Below are 18,947 nucleotides of genomic sequence, written 5' to 3'. Positions count from 1 at the left end.
TGTTCGATATTTATTTCTAGCATAAAATATAATCGAAGACTATTCTATCTTAAAATATACTAACTTTACGATAGTGAAAATTAGCTTATGCGGCATCTGAAGTACCGAATTGGGGAAGAATTTCGTTTCTCGCCACCATTCTTAGTGGAATTTAGACGTCAAAATGCAAACATTTATAGGAAGAAGGCTTTAGAGAGTGAGTGAGTGTATTCGCGAGCCACATTTTGAGTACTTGGCGTGGTGTGTTCGCGTATTAGTATTGGTGTGGTGTGGACGCATTAGGCCGGCGGCCTCGTCCGGGAAAGCGCGGCTGCCGCGCTTACACTTTTCCACATCGATCGCCACTCGTGGACTGAGGAAAATCCGCAGCCTTCGCCCTCAACTGATCCGAAACAGAAGATAATTAATATCTGACAAATTTCGCCGCTAAATCCAAGGTAAATTGCTATTTCGTCACCTCCCCCTCTTTCCATTCACGGAAAATTTGTTATTACATACTAAACATATCTGCGTGTTTTGGTGGTGCTAATTTAGCGTTGAACTCGTTATTTTTTTTAAATTACTGTGTGAAATCGGTTCTTTAATCTGTATATTTTCGAATCGAGATATAAATAGGTGATATCGATGAGGTTTCAGTGGACTTCCGCGAATTAACTTCTAACTATCGATTTTTTTATTGTTGTACTCTATTCGTTCAATGCTTGTATAATGTTTGTAAGGCAAATCGTTCTCATCAACGTCTATTATAATCGTTATTGCAACATGATTTTTTTATTATGAAACAAACTAATGAACGACTTTTTGATTCGTAATTTAAAAAGTTTTCTCAGTTTTTCATTTCTATAATTCGAAGAATGATGTGTAAGATGTTTCATCATAATTTTCACTCATCTGTATTTTCTAATGAATGCAGGACTCAAATAATTGCTGACCGTGTATATTATAAAAACGCAGAATATTTTAATTTACAATTTTCCAAGAAAAATAAGATATTTCATTTGGAATATATGTATGTATGTAGGTATGTACATATCTAATGTATGTGTAGCTTCCTACATATTATGTGAAGGTCATTTTTATTCTCGTATTTATTTCGAAATATTAAATAACTCATTAAAATGTAAATATTTATTTAAAGAAGCTATTAAAAATTCTTCGAACAGGTCACTAGGTCAAGTCTTATTCTGAGCTTATCATCAGAATGCATTATTTACGGAACAATTGTTTTCTCACTTACATTCATTTGTATATTTGATGTTGTAGGACTTGACGGCACTTATAACTTCGATAACCATTTAGTGAAATGGAAAACATATTTCAATTTATTTTATTTACCTGCTGCATTGATAAATGGCTTTAATGATTACCTCTTCGTATTACTAATCTGAAAATTATCATGCTATCCTATAAAATTTTTATCTAGCTATTTTAAAGTTTCCCCAAAAGAGTCATAAAAGTAATCGGAGGCATGTAATATAGTCGTGGAAGCAAAGAAGCACAAGGGGGATTTGTGTATAATAAACAAGTCGTTTCCCTGTTTACATTTACTTACTACTCCCTTCCTGCCTCTTGGGAATGTTTGTCGTTTAAGCATTCTTGAACGCATCCAAAGTTTTCAGAAATCCTAAATAAAATTTTAGATTAGATTTTAGATTTTCTAGATTTAGATTTAGATTAGATTTAGATTTTCTTAGATTAGTATTTAGATTAGATTTTCTTCTAAAAGAAATTACCAACATCTCAAAGATGTCACTTTTCTCAATTACATTCATGCATTTTATAATTATTCATTAATATTATGAAATGTATCATATTTAATAAATAATGTAGATCTAAATGAAAATATCTATTATCTTTGGTATTTATGTTTATCATCGTTAACATATGTATACATACATGTACGTATGTAGTATAATATGTACAATATTTCACAATATAATGTTTCCATTTCCGATACTAAATAGTTTGAATAAACATTTATCATAATAACGCTGTAGAAAAAAAGAAGCGAAATCATTATTCAAACTACGTAATGTATATATTTATCTCAATTTCGATGCTTGATACATTCAACCTCACCAAAAAAAAGTTGAATATGAGCTATAATTATTTGACATACTTTAGTTTTATTGATTTTTTAATCAGAAAATTTCAATTCCAAAAATTTCTATACTATTTTTATGGAGAAATGCACAATGTTTATAAATCAAAATGTGTAATTTTTACAGTGTTATAAACGAATCCGATTCAATTCCGATAAAAAATTTCCGGAAGAAATCGTAGAAATGAAACCTCGAAAGCCAATTTTGTGTGTACTTCACGTTTAATTAATTCGAAATAAGATGATATCTTTCAAGTAAATGGATTTTGCTTTCATGGAAATGAAACCATACATATGTACATTTTATATTGTATTCGTCAGCATTCTTCATCTATTTTCTAATTTGTAATGTAAGCTTATTAATTTTCTACATTTTAAAAGTTTACGCAATAAAAAATATTTTTTTTCGCAAAATTAACCGCATAGGTATACATATGTACATATGTAAAAAGAACATTCTTCTGAAAAGCAATTTATGTTAGTCAAAAAAGCTTCCGCCGTCTTAAAATTTCTCAACTTTCTTACTCAGTAACGTTACTAAACTTTGTTGTTTTGAAACAATTTTTTCTTCCAAAGAAAATTTTCTAGCATAATAACTGTTTTCCTAACAATATCTTGATCTAAATTAGGTGATTGTATTTTTAAAAACTTTCAACCTAATGTATTTATATAATATACGAAAAATAGTCTTACGGACTTCATACATACATACATACATACATACATACATACATATATCATGCGACTTGTTTTGAGGGTCTTAAGAATCAATTTGGATTTTGGTTCTTCAAAACAGTTTTACATTTAATATAATACACCAATTTCTTAATAAATTTGTAAAGCTTAATTTTATCATAATAAAAAAAACAATCAGATCCCACTTCAATACCTATCAATAAAACCTAAGCGAGCAGCAAGCAAACGAATCGACAGCTGAGAATCCTCAAGTCAATTCTCCTACTTCACATTTATCGGTGAACTGAAGCCTCAGCAAACGACAAAGCGTAAACTACATAATAATTAATTTAATACGAAGCGTTTGGACCGTAATACGAATGCGAAATAAGCACCTATTCGATCACAGTTAATCATTACAAATGAGCGATCAGATGACTGAAGAGTAGACACGAATACTAGTCGCAGAGAATTTGTAACGGACGGGGATGTTTCAGCTGATACATTCATTACCCGGTAAGGTCTGGGTTGAGGTGGGTGGGGAGAGGGGGAGGGTCTGTAGGGGGAGTGCGGAAGGGGCGCAGGGCGGCGAATCGATAGCCGGGCGTCCGCCCCCGCGCCCCGTCCGGGGGCTCAGCGCGCGCGCCACTCCCGACACTAAACAACAGTTGTACACCCCACCCTCCCCCGCATATAGGTCAGTGATGTCGACAAGACATGGGTACAACCATGTCTCCAGATGACACAATAGACACGAAAAATCCGAGTTGACTCCTCCACCTGATAGCGGCACAAAAAAGTTTCGATTGTTGATGATTAATGATAAGCGTTTGACTCAACCTACATACATACATAGATAGAGGAAACGCTGCAGTTGTTGGCCATGCGGTAGTGGATTCAAATAATACACTGAAGCCGATTGGTAAATTAATATAATACATTGCTTTATGTTGCTAACCAGCAATAAAGCTCAGTGGTTAGAGTATAATTTGCCTCAATTATCTGGTCACCTTTTTATTTATCCCATATTAATTGTATTGAGAAAGTTCAACTTAAATTTATTAAATCCTTACGCTACCTTTTTCCTACCTATACCCATTCTACTGTTTCCGACATTTTAAAAAATCCTTTCTTTTAACAATCTTTCTGTCAGGCGACGACATACTGATGCTATATTCTTCTTTAAGCTCATAAATGGTTTCCTTGATTGTTCTGATTTACTGAATAAGGTTAATTTCAGAATCCCAGTTCGGTACTCTAGACGCGTTGCACTCTTTTCACTTGATCCTTTCAATACTAATTCCCAAAAATATTTTTATCTGCAGCGTGTTTATCGTATGTTTAACGGAGAGCTGAATGAGGTTGATCTATTTGATATTTCCCTACATCAATTCAGGTCTAACATCAAGAGAACCTTGACCGATTGATTCATTTCTTCTCCTATTCTATTTTTCCAATATTTCCAATATTTTTATACTTTAGTTTAGTTATGTAATGTGCTATTTAATCATATTATAGCTTTCATTCTTTTCCTTTTCATTTGTTTATTTTGTATTTACCTTTTTCATTTGTTTTATATTTGTAAATTTCAATTTCTTCTTATTTTCTATTTTATAACCTTTTCCAAATATTTTAATACTATAGTTTAATTATGCAATGTTCTACATATTTTGTCATGCCTTTATTCTTTACTTTTTAATTTGTTTTCCTTATATTTATCTTTTTCATTTTTGTAAAAATCTATTATTGGACTCGGATGTTACATATATTATTTATTTACTTTTTGTTTTTTTTTATACATATCTATGTACATCCTGTCTGTTGATTTTTCAATTAATAAAATAAAATAAATAAAAATAATGCTCATAACTGAGGGGGCACGGGTTTGAACCCTGATAAAGTGTTGTTGGCCAGACCTTGAATATAGATGACAACAGGTCGATTGTTTCCTATCAGAGTTTGCAAATTTATCTGATTTCATAGTTGAAACGGTTCCTACCAAATTGACCACCTACCCTCATTTGTCAGCTTTATCATATATATAATAGCGCTATTCTGTGTGTCTGTGTGCGATAACGCTTTGCGTACTATTATAGTCGTTTCGATTCGACATATGTACGTCACAGTTAAGACACTGCCAACAAAACGCACGAATATAATACGAAAATAATAGCAGATCAACAAAAACTTCTATATATACTGTTTGATACCAATGTTTTCTCTAGGATAATAAGTCTCTGAGCATTTAGCGCCATGTGTTGAAATACATTATTTAATGAATTAATTAATTAATCAATTAATTTTTCTATTGGTGTTTTATATTGTTTATATGTAGGTAGTTTTTACCATTTTTTTTTTTTCATATTAAACAATTAAATATAAATATAAAATTAAATATATTTAAAAGGTATTTGAAAAGAATATATATATATATATATATATATATATATATATATATATATATATATATATATATATATATATATATATATATAAATTCTCTTCTATATTTTGTTTATAAAATTAAGAAAATATATAAAAAACCTAATTAATAAATCACCAATTCTCTCCATAAACTTTGATCAGCATTGCAAATTGCTCAATCTGCCATAGCGAGAGGGGGGCGAAAAGCAATAAACGATCAGAACAGTGTGGACGATAGACGTCATGCAGTATTTTCAAATGTGTCTATTACGATTATTTTTCACCATGACCAAATATATTGATGACCAAACCGAGCAAAATGGTAAAGTTTGAAAGCGATCGGATAAAAACCCAAACTTCGTCAGACGACAAAATCGATTCTGAACTAAGGAGAGGTTAGTAAAAAATACGACCGCATGCGGATCGAACACAGGACCGACACATTTCTTTTAATATTTTTTTAATTAATTGCTTAATATGCCATTCCCCTTGCGATGATATTTCATCGGGAAAAAAACACTAGTTTGAATTTAATATAAATTTATATATACATAATATATGTACATACATATCTGCACAAAGTTGGCCATAGTTGTCGCCTTGGGGGCAATTCCGTAATAACACTGTAGTAAAAAAATAAATTTAAAAAAAAGTTGGTAATGGACATTAACAGTACACAAAGTACACAAAGGTACTCAGAAATTTCCCAAAAAATGTTCTTGTTGTTTAAAAATCCAAGTTATCAATTACTGTAGTAGAGTACACAAATAGCAGAGGTTAGTAATAACATACGATTTGTCCACAAAATGTAATTAATCATAGCCTCGTTTTCGAGATAAAGATGCATTAGGGAGATTGAATTTGATAAATTTTAACTCTTTGCAATTGTACTCTAGCTATCCGTCTTACATTATACATATTTATGTAAGTTCCTTTGCTTTTTATTTTCCACAAGTATCCTTTCTTGTGTTTGGCAAGAAATTGATACAAGATTTGAAATTTAAGTATGAACTTTTGTACAGTATGTGTTGTCAAAAAAAATGTGGACTTTTCCATCTTGTGAGTCACATTTAATTTTGGACACCTCTTTAGGTGTCCACAATTAACTAATTTAAAATAATTTCACTATCCCAATATTTAATAATAATATTGTTCATACTAAATAAATAAGTATATGTAGATACATATTTACATACGTCAAAAAATTTAATCCACACTTTTTTCATACATACATATGTATTTTTTACCTATCTATTATACTATTATTTATTTAATAAACAATGATTTGTTTTAATAGTTTCACTCTCATATTAAAATTATATCTACTGCTAAAAATTTAAGCTTAACCTTTTAGTGGTGTGAAAATAAATACCTATACTAAACATTTATAACCAAAGAAATGTAACAATAACGTTTTTTTTTTAAGTTCCATATATGTTATTATAACTAACTACCAAATGCAATTAAAATAAATTATTATTTCAAGATATACATACATACATTTATATGTATATAAATACTTTAATTTTCTTTTTTACTAGCAGGCGTTGCTGAAAATGCAAACGAATAAAAATTGGTAATAAAACCTCAAACATTAAACTCTTTCCAAAAGCCGCTAACTGTCTAAAGTGTTCAATTATATTAAATGTAATTGTCTCAAATTAAAAACTGATTATAAATATGTAAATATGTATGTACATGCATAGCAGACAAACAATCGTTTGGCGTAAGTCGTAACAACAAGTGGCGTAAGTCCACTTTTCTTCATTTCGAGAAATATCTCGCAAAACATTAAATTTAATGTTTTGCTTTATAAAATATTCAAAAATACTGTTTACTTGTAATAAGTTTATTCTGCTTTTCCGAGATTCTGGACGTATCGAATTGTGTATCGAAGTAGTGATAACAATTTGTGAATTAAGTCGAACTGAAATATTATTTTTGAAACTGAAAATTAGACTTCCGCCACTTTCAAATATAGCGGCTCATATCCATACATATATTATGGATTTATATAGATTTAAAATATTTCTCATGTAACCAAATACAAAACAATGTTGCAAATAAAAAAAAAATCTTTATGCTTTCATTCATAAGCGAAAACATTTGATTTTATTAAAAGCTTATAAATTCTACCTTTTTAATTTGACCTCATTGACCACACGATATTCGTGTATAAAATCTACAGTTGATGAAATTGTAACACTTAAAATAAAAACTATGTGGTATATATGTATGTATGTATTATTGCGGTTTTATATATCAATTACATGGTACATATAATTCGGTCAGTGTCATTTGGTTACACTAGTGGTTCTTAACCGGTGCACCGCGAAAAAAATGGTAAAAACAGAAAAATCCGCGAAATAGTGAATTAGGATTCATTCATTTCATAAATGAAAACGAAACAGGACAAGGTGTTTTTGATTCTAACATATTTCTTCATATTTAGAACAATTTAAAATATCGTGGGAATGATTTGTAGCAATTTGTACGGATGGTGCTCCGTCAATGGTAGGCTCATTAAGAGGATTTGTTAACCTTGCAAAAACTTTACTTTAAAGAAATTACCAGCAGCACTAATTTTAAAATAAAATTACATTTATATGGAAACTAAGTACGAATATTTGCTTTTTACTTTATCTAATATTTTTACCTGAACCGGAAGTAGCACTTTTACACTAGAGAATCGAGGTTTTTTTTATGTTTTTCTCAGAAATCTTTTGATTTATTGAACTAAAATTTCATATCTATTGTAGAAATTTAAGCGTAATACCAAGTTATGAATAAAGTTTTGGAAACAACTCTTGTTCGATTTTTCTTCCACTATATTTTTCGACCTCCTAAACATGTTTGCTCTTCACAAAAAAATTCAAGTATAATTTTTGTATCAATATGATGAAAATAAAAAAAAATCACTAAATTTAATAAACCGAAAGTGGGATTTTTTCCTGTTAGAAAGGTCAAAAATATTGTGGCCACTATGCTGTCCACACCCCTGAACGTATGAAGCTGAAAGTTTATATTTGTAGTATTTATGTATTAACATAGAGCTGATAAGGCTTTGGTCAGAATTTGTAAACCGGAAGTAGTATTTTTTTTTAAAACAATATTTCATTATTTTATTTTGATATTTCAAATTATTTTTATTTTCTTGATATTTAATGTGTATAATACTGATAGTGATTTTAAGTAATAAAAAAAATTTGAACAAAATCCGATAACCGGAAGTAGAACTTTTGAACTCAATTTGTATTATTTTATAATGCTGCCAGTATGTGTGAATGTGTTCGTTTCAATATTGAATTTTGTTTTGTGACCTTCTTCTATTCCTCAAATACATATATAAAGTCAGGTGGTTATCTAGGGGTAAAGCTTTATGCCGATTTATAGAACTTAAGAATGAATTGTTAATCTTTTTCCGAAATGATGTTATGGATGATCTTGTAAAATATTTTCAGAATGATGATTGGTGTGCTAAAATGGCATATTTAGCAGATATTTTTAATTATTTAAATAACGTTAACACAAGCGTTCGAGGAAAAACGATTTTTTTTTTATATCCATTGACAAATTGACAGGATTTCGAAAATTGATTAACAGAGAAAAATAAAGTTCCTTCACTTAACGAAAACATTGCCTAGGGAATTATTTCCGCTGTAATAGAATATTTAATATTATTATAAGAAAAAATTGCACATAATTTTCCTTCTTTAAATATAGAAAATTATGACTGGATCGAAATCCATTTGCTACGATTGATACATTGAGTTTTGGATTTTCGTACCCAAAATGAGAAGAATTGGTCTCCTTGTGGACGGATTGTACTCTAAAAATTAAATTTTCCGAAATGACTATGGAGGAATTTTGGATTTCTGTCCAAGAGGAATATCCAATTCTCTACATGAGGGCACTGAAAATTTTGTTACAGTTTTCAACATCATATTTTTGTGAGTTCGGTTTCTAAAAAATAACTAATATAAAAACTAAAAAACTAGAAAGACTTAGGAATTTAGACAAATAATTGAGGGTAGCTATATCAAATATTCGACCGAATATTTCTGAAGTCTGCAAAATCCGACAAGCTCAGGCATCACATTAATAAATTTTTACATACATCAAATAAATTCCATTTTGTTAAAGGTAATTTTAGTTAAAGTTTTTCCGTAGATGTACATACATATATATCTTTTCTTTCATTATTTTTATTTTTTAACTGTTATTTAATTTGTGATAAAAATTTAGTCTGCATATATTTTTAACGATTTAAGTCTGGTGCACCGCCATTTTTTCTCATGATCAAAAGTGTACCGTGACTTCGAAAAGGTTCTTGCTTTCTTTATTTAAACTGAAGAGAAAATATTAAACTTATCCGTCTACATATTTTTATATACCGCAATTCATAAAATTTTTCAAACCATCGATCATTAAATTTATCCGGTTACAGCATCCTCAAAGTAACACCAAATAAAATGTCGCCATGAAAACTGGGTTGCAGACATCCTAAAGATATTGCGTCTCTAAAAGCCAGACACTTCGGCGTCAGCTTTTCGTATTACGTAAAATTGAACATTGAATAAAATCTATAAACTGTAGTCAGTACTGCTATCTCGAATTTGTATAATAGAAAGAGGATTCTTTGTATAAAATGTATCGATTAAGACCCTTCCAGAATAGACGCGTCACAGAAATAAACCGAGCAAGAATATACATAAATTACGCGATACATAACTTAATATCTGCAAAGTTTATTTATAAATTTTGCAAAGTTTATAAGCCACTTTACCTGCAAAAGTTTTAAGCCTGTTATGGTTTCGAATTGACGTTTGACACCACCGTGCACATTCATACATATGTACATAAGTGACGAGAGTTTGTGTATTGTAGCTTTTGTGAATCTCGATTTTTTTATAACTTTTGTTAATCTCGATATATATAAATATGTATGTATGTATCCCTAAAATAACGTCATTCCTCTACTAAAAATCAACTATTTGAATGGTGCTTAATATTATATAAGCAATAAATTTATCTAAGAGATATTTTTATGTATTTATGTATATACATATATAACATGTGGTTATATAATGTACATATTTTTTTTAACACACTCAAAATCTACAATTTTGCATGCCTGGTTTCATCATCATTTCCAGCCACTCGTCATCCACTGCAGTATGGCGGCCTCTTCAACACGATTCCATTCGTCTCTGTTTTGGGCAACTCTCATCCGTTTCATCCCACACATTTTTATAATTTCATCCACCCATCTTCCCTGTGACCTTCCTTGTACCATTTTACATTTTCTCGGGTACTATTCAAGCATTCTTTCATCCATCTATTGTCTGTTCTTCTAGCTACGTGACCATTGGCATTTCAATCTCTCTACTCTCTCCATTACATATATTAACTACCCTTGTGATAATTCTCACCCACGGGTTCCATTTTCTATCTCTCCTCGAGCATGGTTCCGCGACAAATCACTCACGGACTTTACACTCAATGGTTTATAGTTTTTGATCGATGCAATGACACCTGTATCAAATCATATAGAGTTCAAATTAACGGGTAAATTATGATCACTGCAATCGTTTGTAAAAGTCAGATCAATTATTTTGATAAATCTTCGGATTTTCAAAAGCTTTTATTTAGTTTATAGTACCGGTAGTACCAAAAACTTGTTTTCGGTAAAATACCAATAGCACTGGTATCGCTACTTTCAATATTGCAATCCCTAGTGACGACAACATAGTGTATTACCCATATTCGTTTTTTTGACAATGCTTTATATTGAGTGTAAAGTCCGTGAGTGATTTGTCGTGACACCCTCGAGCATACAGCGTTACATACTCCTTTAAGTTATGTTTGGTTTATCCCGTCCAAATTAGGCCATAAAGCGCACGGATAAACACAGACACGCAAGTTACTCACGGACCTTTTCGATTCAATCGTGTCCAAATTTGAACAGACATAATACGTCATTGTTTAATTGCTTCTGACTAAAGCAATATTGAAATGAATCTATGTCATTTTTATCGGCCGTAGTACAAAAGTAATGTCCGCAAATGGTACTCGCAATTTTCCACGACGTTTTTCTCCAGACGACTGGAAAACCTGTCATCTCGAGCTTCAAGTGGACGCTTTTGTAATCGGAGTCTGACGCGAAAATCGGAATATTTATGTGAGGAGGAAAAATTTATGGAGAAATAGCTCCCGAGTACAATACAGCAGCTAGGAGGGGCCACTCTGCTGTCACATTACCCACAGAACATTGTTTGCACAGACACAACAACAATGACCTGTCGCTGTTAACGACATCAATCAATCATGTGGTTCGTCGATCGACTCCTTGAACAGATTAAATAAGTCCGTTTGTCTTACTTGAAATTAGATATTTGAGCATAGAAGCACAATTATTATTATGTATACTATCGCTGTCGGATCCGTCATCACTGAGGATCGCGACTATGATGTCCGGTCAACCAGCTGCCTCCATTCAGTTCTGAATTCGGCCAGGCGAAGACTTGTTTGTGCGTTTGTCGGTCCAAGGTACGCACCATAGTCGTCTCCAGGACCACATCTCAAAGGCGTCGATTCTCCGTCTATCCGCCGCCTTTACATACATATACATATAGTCCACGTCTCGACTCCATAAAGGCAGACAGAAAAAGCCAGACTCTTCACGAGGTGAACTTTGACAGCAGTTATAATGGCTCAATCCTTCCAAATCTTCGTTAGTTGTGACATTTTGCTAAAATAATCCGATTTTGCTAAAATAATCCGGCGTCGTATTTCCAGTTCGCTGCCACCGTTGTTTGAGTGACCCCTGATAGACAACATTATCAACCACCTCTATACCGTTTAAAGCTGAGTTGTCATTTTGCAACTGTTGGTGACGGTCAATTATCATTATTTTTGTTTTGGGGTGGTTTATCTGGAGGCCAAGCACATTGCTCTCTGTCTCAACACGACGGATCAGGTCGGCCATTTCTTCATGATTATTAGAAGCACAATTAAATATATACATATACATATATCCAGCAGTTTATTAGTTGCATTAGTGCCAACCACTGAGAGGTTCCCGGCTTCAAGCCCTGGGTTAGCCTCGATTGAATATGTCTTCAATGTCTTCAGAAGTATTTCTGTAGTGATGCTGGTCAGACTAGGTGAGTCAAATTCGATCGTTTCCTTTCAGAAGTTACCAATTTATCTGATTTAATTGTTAAAACGGTTCCTCGTAAAAAATCGACAAAACCATCCTATCCACTATGTCACCACTATTTGAATATGATTTAAAATTTATTATCTATAAATTTAGATATGTACAATTTTAGCACAGGTAAAATTTAAATAAAAAATGGATTTTTTGTGAGGCAAGATTGCATCAACCTCAGTTTTCTCGTTTTCTTATCCTTTGATCTTTTTGCTAAGAGCTGCAAGTAGTTAATGACAGACTTCGAATTTAATTTCATATCCATTTTATGAATTCTCTTTCATAAAATACCTAAATCATGAGAATTTTTAGAACGTTGTTAACAAATGCTTTTCGAGTGTTGTGCATATATTTGCTCGTTGTACGTGTGAGCTCGCTTTAAATGTACTAAGGAATTTGAATATCATTTAAATTGTCGTACAATGCATAAACATGTTTATAGCAAAAAATAAATAAATAAATAGCACCCAACGAACAGATATTCGAGAATTACAATAGTATATTGCATGGAAGAATAACGATTTGATATTTTTATTAGTCTACCACCACTTTTCTATAAATTTCGGACATCTCATCATATTAAAACCTTAATCTATGGAATAAATCGGGTCTACCTCACGGGCTGGAATGTGAAATTACCAAAAACGCAAATATCGGAAGGCAAAGATCGAAAATCGAAAGATCTTAAGTCGAAAGATCAAAAAAAAAAGGGTGCATGGTAAACGGTACACACTCACTTAATTTGCGCGAGCAGGATACAACAGGAACAAGAGGAACAGGCTTTTCCTTCCGTATTCTGCGTGGGCACATTAATACGGGAGGAAAAGCCTGTTCCTCTTGTTCCTGTTGTATCCTGCTCGCGCAAATTAAGTGAGTATGTACCGTTTACCATGCACCCTTTTTTATCTTTCGATTTTCGATCTTTGCCTTCCGATATTTGCGCTTTCGGTAATTTCACATTTCGGCCCGTCACGGAGACCGGAATAAATCATGATTTGCTTAATAATACCCATAAGTCACTTTATTATTCAGCGATTCATCATCATAATAATTTATTATGATACATTTCTTGTAATGATTTTCCATTTCGTATAAAATAGAGTAAACATTCATTTTAATTTGAAAGTATGGAATATAAATGCAACATAATTCCCAGATATTTCGTTTATCAATTTATTATTCACATTTAAAATTTTCAAACCCTATTTTTTCCATATATGTATGTATTACAGTTTTTGTATGTGTGTAATTTAACTCTGTATGAATTTACACAAACATGTCAGATTTTAAGCTTTTTTAATCTTTAGAATTTGACTATGAACCATATTAATCAATGTGACTCCAAGTCTATTGTTTCCAACCAGAGTTTGTCAATATTTATCTGATATCATTGTCGATTCCTACCAAATTGGCCTCCTACCCTCATTTTTCACTATTATTTTTTTATTTAATTTCAAATTTATAATATTATAAATTCATAGACATAAAGTTGGCCAAAGGTATCGCCTTGGGGGCAATCCCGTAATGACACCATGATAAAAATTAATTAAAAACAATAAAATAATATTAATCGACCTAATTAAAATGCAAAAGGTGACTATTGAGCGTTTATTTTTTTTAAATAGTAACAAAAATTGCTTTTCTAAAAAAAAAACCACTTCGATATGAATCGATTGATTTGAGGCATAGGAAATTATTTAACATTGACGCAAATTTAGGTCCATCGTGGAATATCCAAAGTTGGCATTTTTCGCTCAGAATACAGAATTCCTTTTTGTACTTTTTTTTCGTATAAACGGATTGACGAATATATTGAATATTTCTGCGGAATCTTTGAAATCGATTCCATGGAACGAGATGAAGTAAAAAGTTAATAAGGAACAAGTGCAATTGTGCACAATTAGCATTCTGCTCGAGCTCGTTTAACTTCAATTGGAACGAACCGTTTGATAAAAATAATGGTTAAATCTACATATATAAAATTAAATGTCTGTTTGTCTGTCTGTCTGTCTTTCTGTCTCGTATAGGCTCTTAAACTACCCAACCGATTACGATGAAACTTTCAGGATTTGTTGTATGCATGTTCGGGAAGATAAGTGTGAAAAAAAATCGCCCAAAAACGGGAATGAGTGTGATTGCAACCCAATAATTTCAAATGTGTTCGCTGCCTGCGTTTTTCCGACAATTTGGAACGGGAACGGGAATTGCATGCGTTATTGTGGCATTGCAACGCATGCCGGGTTCAGCTAGTTTAAAATAAAATAAAAAATATCAACATTATACATATGTGTATGTTAATTGTTATAAATATATTAATTGTTGCACTTTTATTTTATTTAAGGCCATGAAGAGACCCCGCAGGCACAAGTTCACATCGGCAGGAATATTCTTTTTAGTTTACTCCATTCTACATGTCTACTCTCAGCAGACAAACGTTACCAGTCCTATACCAGAAGAGTTAAAATCTTCAAGTCCCGCATCTCTAACAAGTATCGACAAAATCGATTCAACTGTCGAAAGTCCTCGAGGAAATGTCACCTCGTCTACTGAAAGTGTGCCCGAGGTAAATATACATAATTCAAAACTTTACCGCTTGATGTTAGTTAATTCAATTTAATTTCTTTTAATTATTCATGTGTCTACAAATGGAAGGTGGCCGATTTAAAACGGCCAAAAATCGATAAGCACTCGATGCGAATTTAATCCATTAGCCTCGTGCCATTTATTTTCTTTTTGGATGTTTCCGCATGAATGAAACGCAAATACCCCACGGTCAATTAACTCGGTTTTTATATCCACAAAATTAAATTAAATTTAAATTATGTAAATAAGTTTGCGTGTACGTATTCTAGGAAAACGAATCGTCGACATATTCACCATCAGCAGCTCCCACTCTTCCGAGCAGCAATGCTCATCCAACATGGAGACCTCGTAGAGAAAATTGCACAGCACCAGCAATTGAACAAGTATGTTCGATTTATTTAAATAACTATATATATATATATATATATATATATATATATATATATATATATATATATATATATATATATTATATAGGTATTAAAGATTATTTATTTTAATCAAATTATCTTACAAATTTTAGTTTCCAAGACCTTTGATGGGTCCTTACGCTAGAAAGCATGGTGGACTGGTCATACACGTTTTAGTAGCTGTATTCACTTTCTTGGGCTTGGCCATAGTATGTGATGATTATTTTGTAAGCTCATTGGACAGAATATGTGAAGGTTATATCAGAATTTGTATTTGAAGTCTTTAAACGATAAATAACTGAACAATTATTAATTTTTTTATTATTATTTTAATTTAGAATTAAAACTATCCCCTGATGTTGCTGGAGCAACTTTTATGGCAGCTGGATCTTCAGCGCCAGAACTGGCTACCGTTATAATTGGAGTATTTTTTGCAAAAGATGATATAGGTAATTTTTTATTTTCTTCAAAATAAGAAGTGATTAACTATAATATACAATTGATTATTCTCAATAAATATTTTAGGAGTTTCTGGTGTAATCGGCTCAGCAGTTTTCAATATCATGTTTGTAATATCAGTTTGCGCCTTGTGCTCGGGCACCGTGAGCTATTTGAATTGGTGGCCTCTATGCAGAGATTGTTTCTTTTATGCTATATCCATTTTAATTATGCTATTTACCATATCAAACGAAGTAATCAGTTGGTAATTTTAAGAAAGATCTTTTTCATATACCTACAGTATTCATTTTGTATCATAAATTTGAAATATATATATATATATATGATTTTCAGGCCAGAATCCCTAATAATGTTATTAATGTACGTTGTATATTGCATTGCTCTTCATTTTAACTCCCAACTGGAGCGTTGGGCTTTGTCACTCAAGCTGCCCATAAAACTGCCAACTAAAGAAGAACAGGCTTCATTGGTGACTTACAAGTAATATTTGAATCTTGTGAATCATTGAATCAAATTGGAGAAATTTTCGAAACGATTCTATTCTGAATAAAATTTAACTCAAAGTTTTAATACTGTGTTTTGTTTAGATCAGCTGTTGTACCAGAATCTAAAGCAAACGTCAACAAAGTTGAAAATGGTCGTACAACTGAAAACCCAGTTGTCGGTGAAAATGTTGCTATGAACCAATTGAGCCCAGTTGGTAAGCTTTTACATATTGTTTTTTGTTCAGCCACGTGTTAAATTTATTATTTTACTACATAAAACTAATTTACTTCAAGGTTATAACACAAATGTTGGGTATGACAATGAAGGATATTACAATACTGATCAATGGAATCCAAATACAGCCTGGTCTGAGGACTCTTCACAACCTCAAGCTGCACAGGTTCACCAATTAATAATATTGCTTCTATATCAGTGGCGTGCGGTAAAATTATCTCTCTTTTTGTCGTACAGCCTTACTCAATGTGCGCGAGCAGGATACAAGAGAAACAGGCTGTTCCTCTTGTATCCTGCCCGTGCACATTAAGTAAGGCTGTACGACAGAAAGAGAGAGAATTTCACCGCACGCCACTGTTCTATATATAATATTACCTAAATACATATAATATACTTACTTGGAAGAAATAAAAAATTCCAAAATTTAATTAAAGCTGCCAGTTTGGGACCCAAATTCAATGTGGGATCAAAGTGGACAGCCACCTCAATCGGCACCATCACAGGTAGATCAGGGAAAAGTTCAACCAGGAAGTCAAACTCCTGTGCAGCAAGCTCAACTGACGATCCAAGCAGTAAGTAATTTAAAATGATTTATAGAACACTATGGATATGAACAAATTTTCAATCTAAAATTAAAATAATATTCAGGCAGGTATTCCAAATCAAAGCTACTATAAGCCTAGAGAAAATAAAGTGGATGGTGCTGTTGACCCTCTTGTTAAACCCGTCGATGCTGGTAAAATATACATAAATATACATACATAACCTATGCACATGCTCATTCTACATAATATAACACACATTTCTATCAAAAATATTCCATTGTTACAGGTATATTCCGTTTGACATCTTGGTACATTGTTTTTCCTATCCACTATATGTGTCGACTTACAATGCCCGACTGTAAAAGTGAAAAATATCGCAATTGGTATCCATTTACGTTTCTAGTTTCCATGATCTGGATTTCGTTCTACTCTTATTTCATGGTCTGGATGATAACTGTTATTGGTAACGTTCTTGTACCAAATATTAATAAAAATACATTATAATAATTCTGCATTTTTAATTACACTGAGCAACAAAAAAAAATACCAGAGCGGAGACTAGCCAATCTTTACTAAATTTAACCCACTGAATTCGAATATGATATTGATTTTTGTTGGTTAGTGATCGTTTACGAGATATGAGCGTTTAAAAATATCTCGTAAACGATCACCAACCAACAAAAATCATTATTATATTCAAATTCAGTGGACCAAAGTTAGTAAATATTGGTAACTCAAAAACGTGATTTTTTGTTCCTCAGTGCTATTTATCTAAACACAAAAGCTTTGAAATGCATAATAACATTTCAACCGGCCTTCCCGAAATTTAGTGTTTAGATCATTTAATTGATGACTAATAAACATTATTTTCCGTGTGACATATATATATATATATATATATATATATATATATATATATATATATATATATATATATATATATATATTATTAATAGGATATTTAATTTACAGGAAGTACATTGGGAATACCGGACACAGTAATGGGACTCACATTTGTGGCTGCTGGCGTATCTGTCCCTGATGCATTAAGTAGTATCGCTGTAATCAAAGAAGGGTAATCAATTATTTTTTAATATAAAAATTTTAATCGTTAGATACTTTTAAAATAGCATAATATGCATAATTTTAAATTTTAAGGTATGGTGATATGGCAGTATCCAATGCTGTTGGATCTAATGTGTTCGACATCCTCATATGTCTTGGCTTACCATGGTTTATTCAAACGGCAATAATTAAACCGGGATCTCACGTTAATGTCATAAGTAAAGGTAATATTATTTCACACATATTATTTTTTTTAAAGTACTATTAATAAAATATTCGATAAGCAACATTGACATTTTTTCTTTATTTCGGTAGTTTTTTAAATAGTTTTTGCTCTTTTTTGCAGGTCTGACGTATTCAACGTTATCTTTACTTAGCACAGTTGTATTTCTGGTGTTAGCAACGCATTTAAATGGATGGAAGTTGGATAGAAAATACGGAGTCATCCTTATGGTTTGGTACCTAATTTTCATCACGTTTGCTTCCCTTTACGAATTAAACGTATTCGGACAACTCAACCCGCCCGAGTGTTTTAGTGTGTTCTAAATTCTCGGACATGGCATCCGATCGTAATCGCATAATTGTTTTCTGACGGCCTATATTTGTATCAATCGATTTCAATTTTATATATAACATGGATATTTATATACCAAGAGTGCCCATAGTAATATTATTATACATACGATATCAAATTGTTTGAATGTTAAAAATATCATATTCTCCAGTAAAAAAAGGAAATCAATTGATACACT

At 31.8% G+C, this 18,947-nt stretch overlaps 1 protein-coding gene across 1 annotated transcript; it reads left to right on the top strand.

Annotated features, from left to right (window-relative positions):
• Positions 1–429: 429 nt before the first annotated feature.
• LOC143909143 (putative sodium/potassium/calcium exchanger CG1090) lies at positions 430–18,855 on the top strand. Its single transcript, XM_077427043.1, has 15 exons — positions 430–437; positions 14,755–14,976; positions 15,266–15,379; positions 15,520–15,661; positions 15,745–15,855; positions 15,932–16,109; positions 16,199–16,345; positions 16,453–16,565; positions 16,645–16,751; positions 17,020–17,157; positions 17,234–17,321; positions 17,417–17,626; positions 18,103–18,205; positions 18,289–18,419; positions 18,542–18,855. Exons 2-15 carry the CDS (start codon positions 14,758–14,760, stop codon positions 18,739–18,741), a joined length of 2,001 nt encoding a protein of 666 aa, XP_077283169.1. The 5' UTR covers positions 430–437; positions 14,755–14,757; the 3' UTR covers positions 18,742–18,855.
• The last annotated feature ends 92 nt before the right edge of the window (positions 18,856–18,947 follow it).

Source organism: Arctopsyche grandis, chromosome 3 (assembly GCF_051622035.1).
Source record: "Arctopsyche grandis isolate Sample6627 chromosome 3, ASM5162203v2, whole genome shotgun sequence".
Classification (NCBI taxonomy): domain Eukaryota; kingdom Metazoa; phylum Arthropoda; class Insecta; order Trichoptera; family Hydropsychidae; genus Arctopsyche; species Arctopsyche grandis.
The sequence above is the reverse complement of the archived record's forward strand: the minus strand, read 5'-3'. Positions and strand labels throughout refer to the sequence as shown.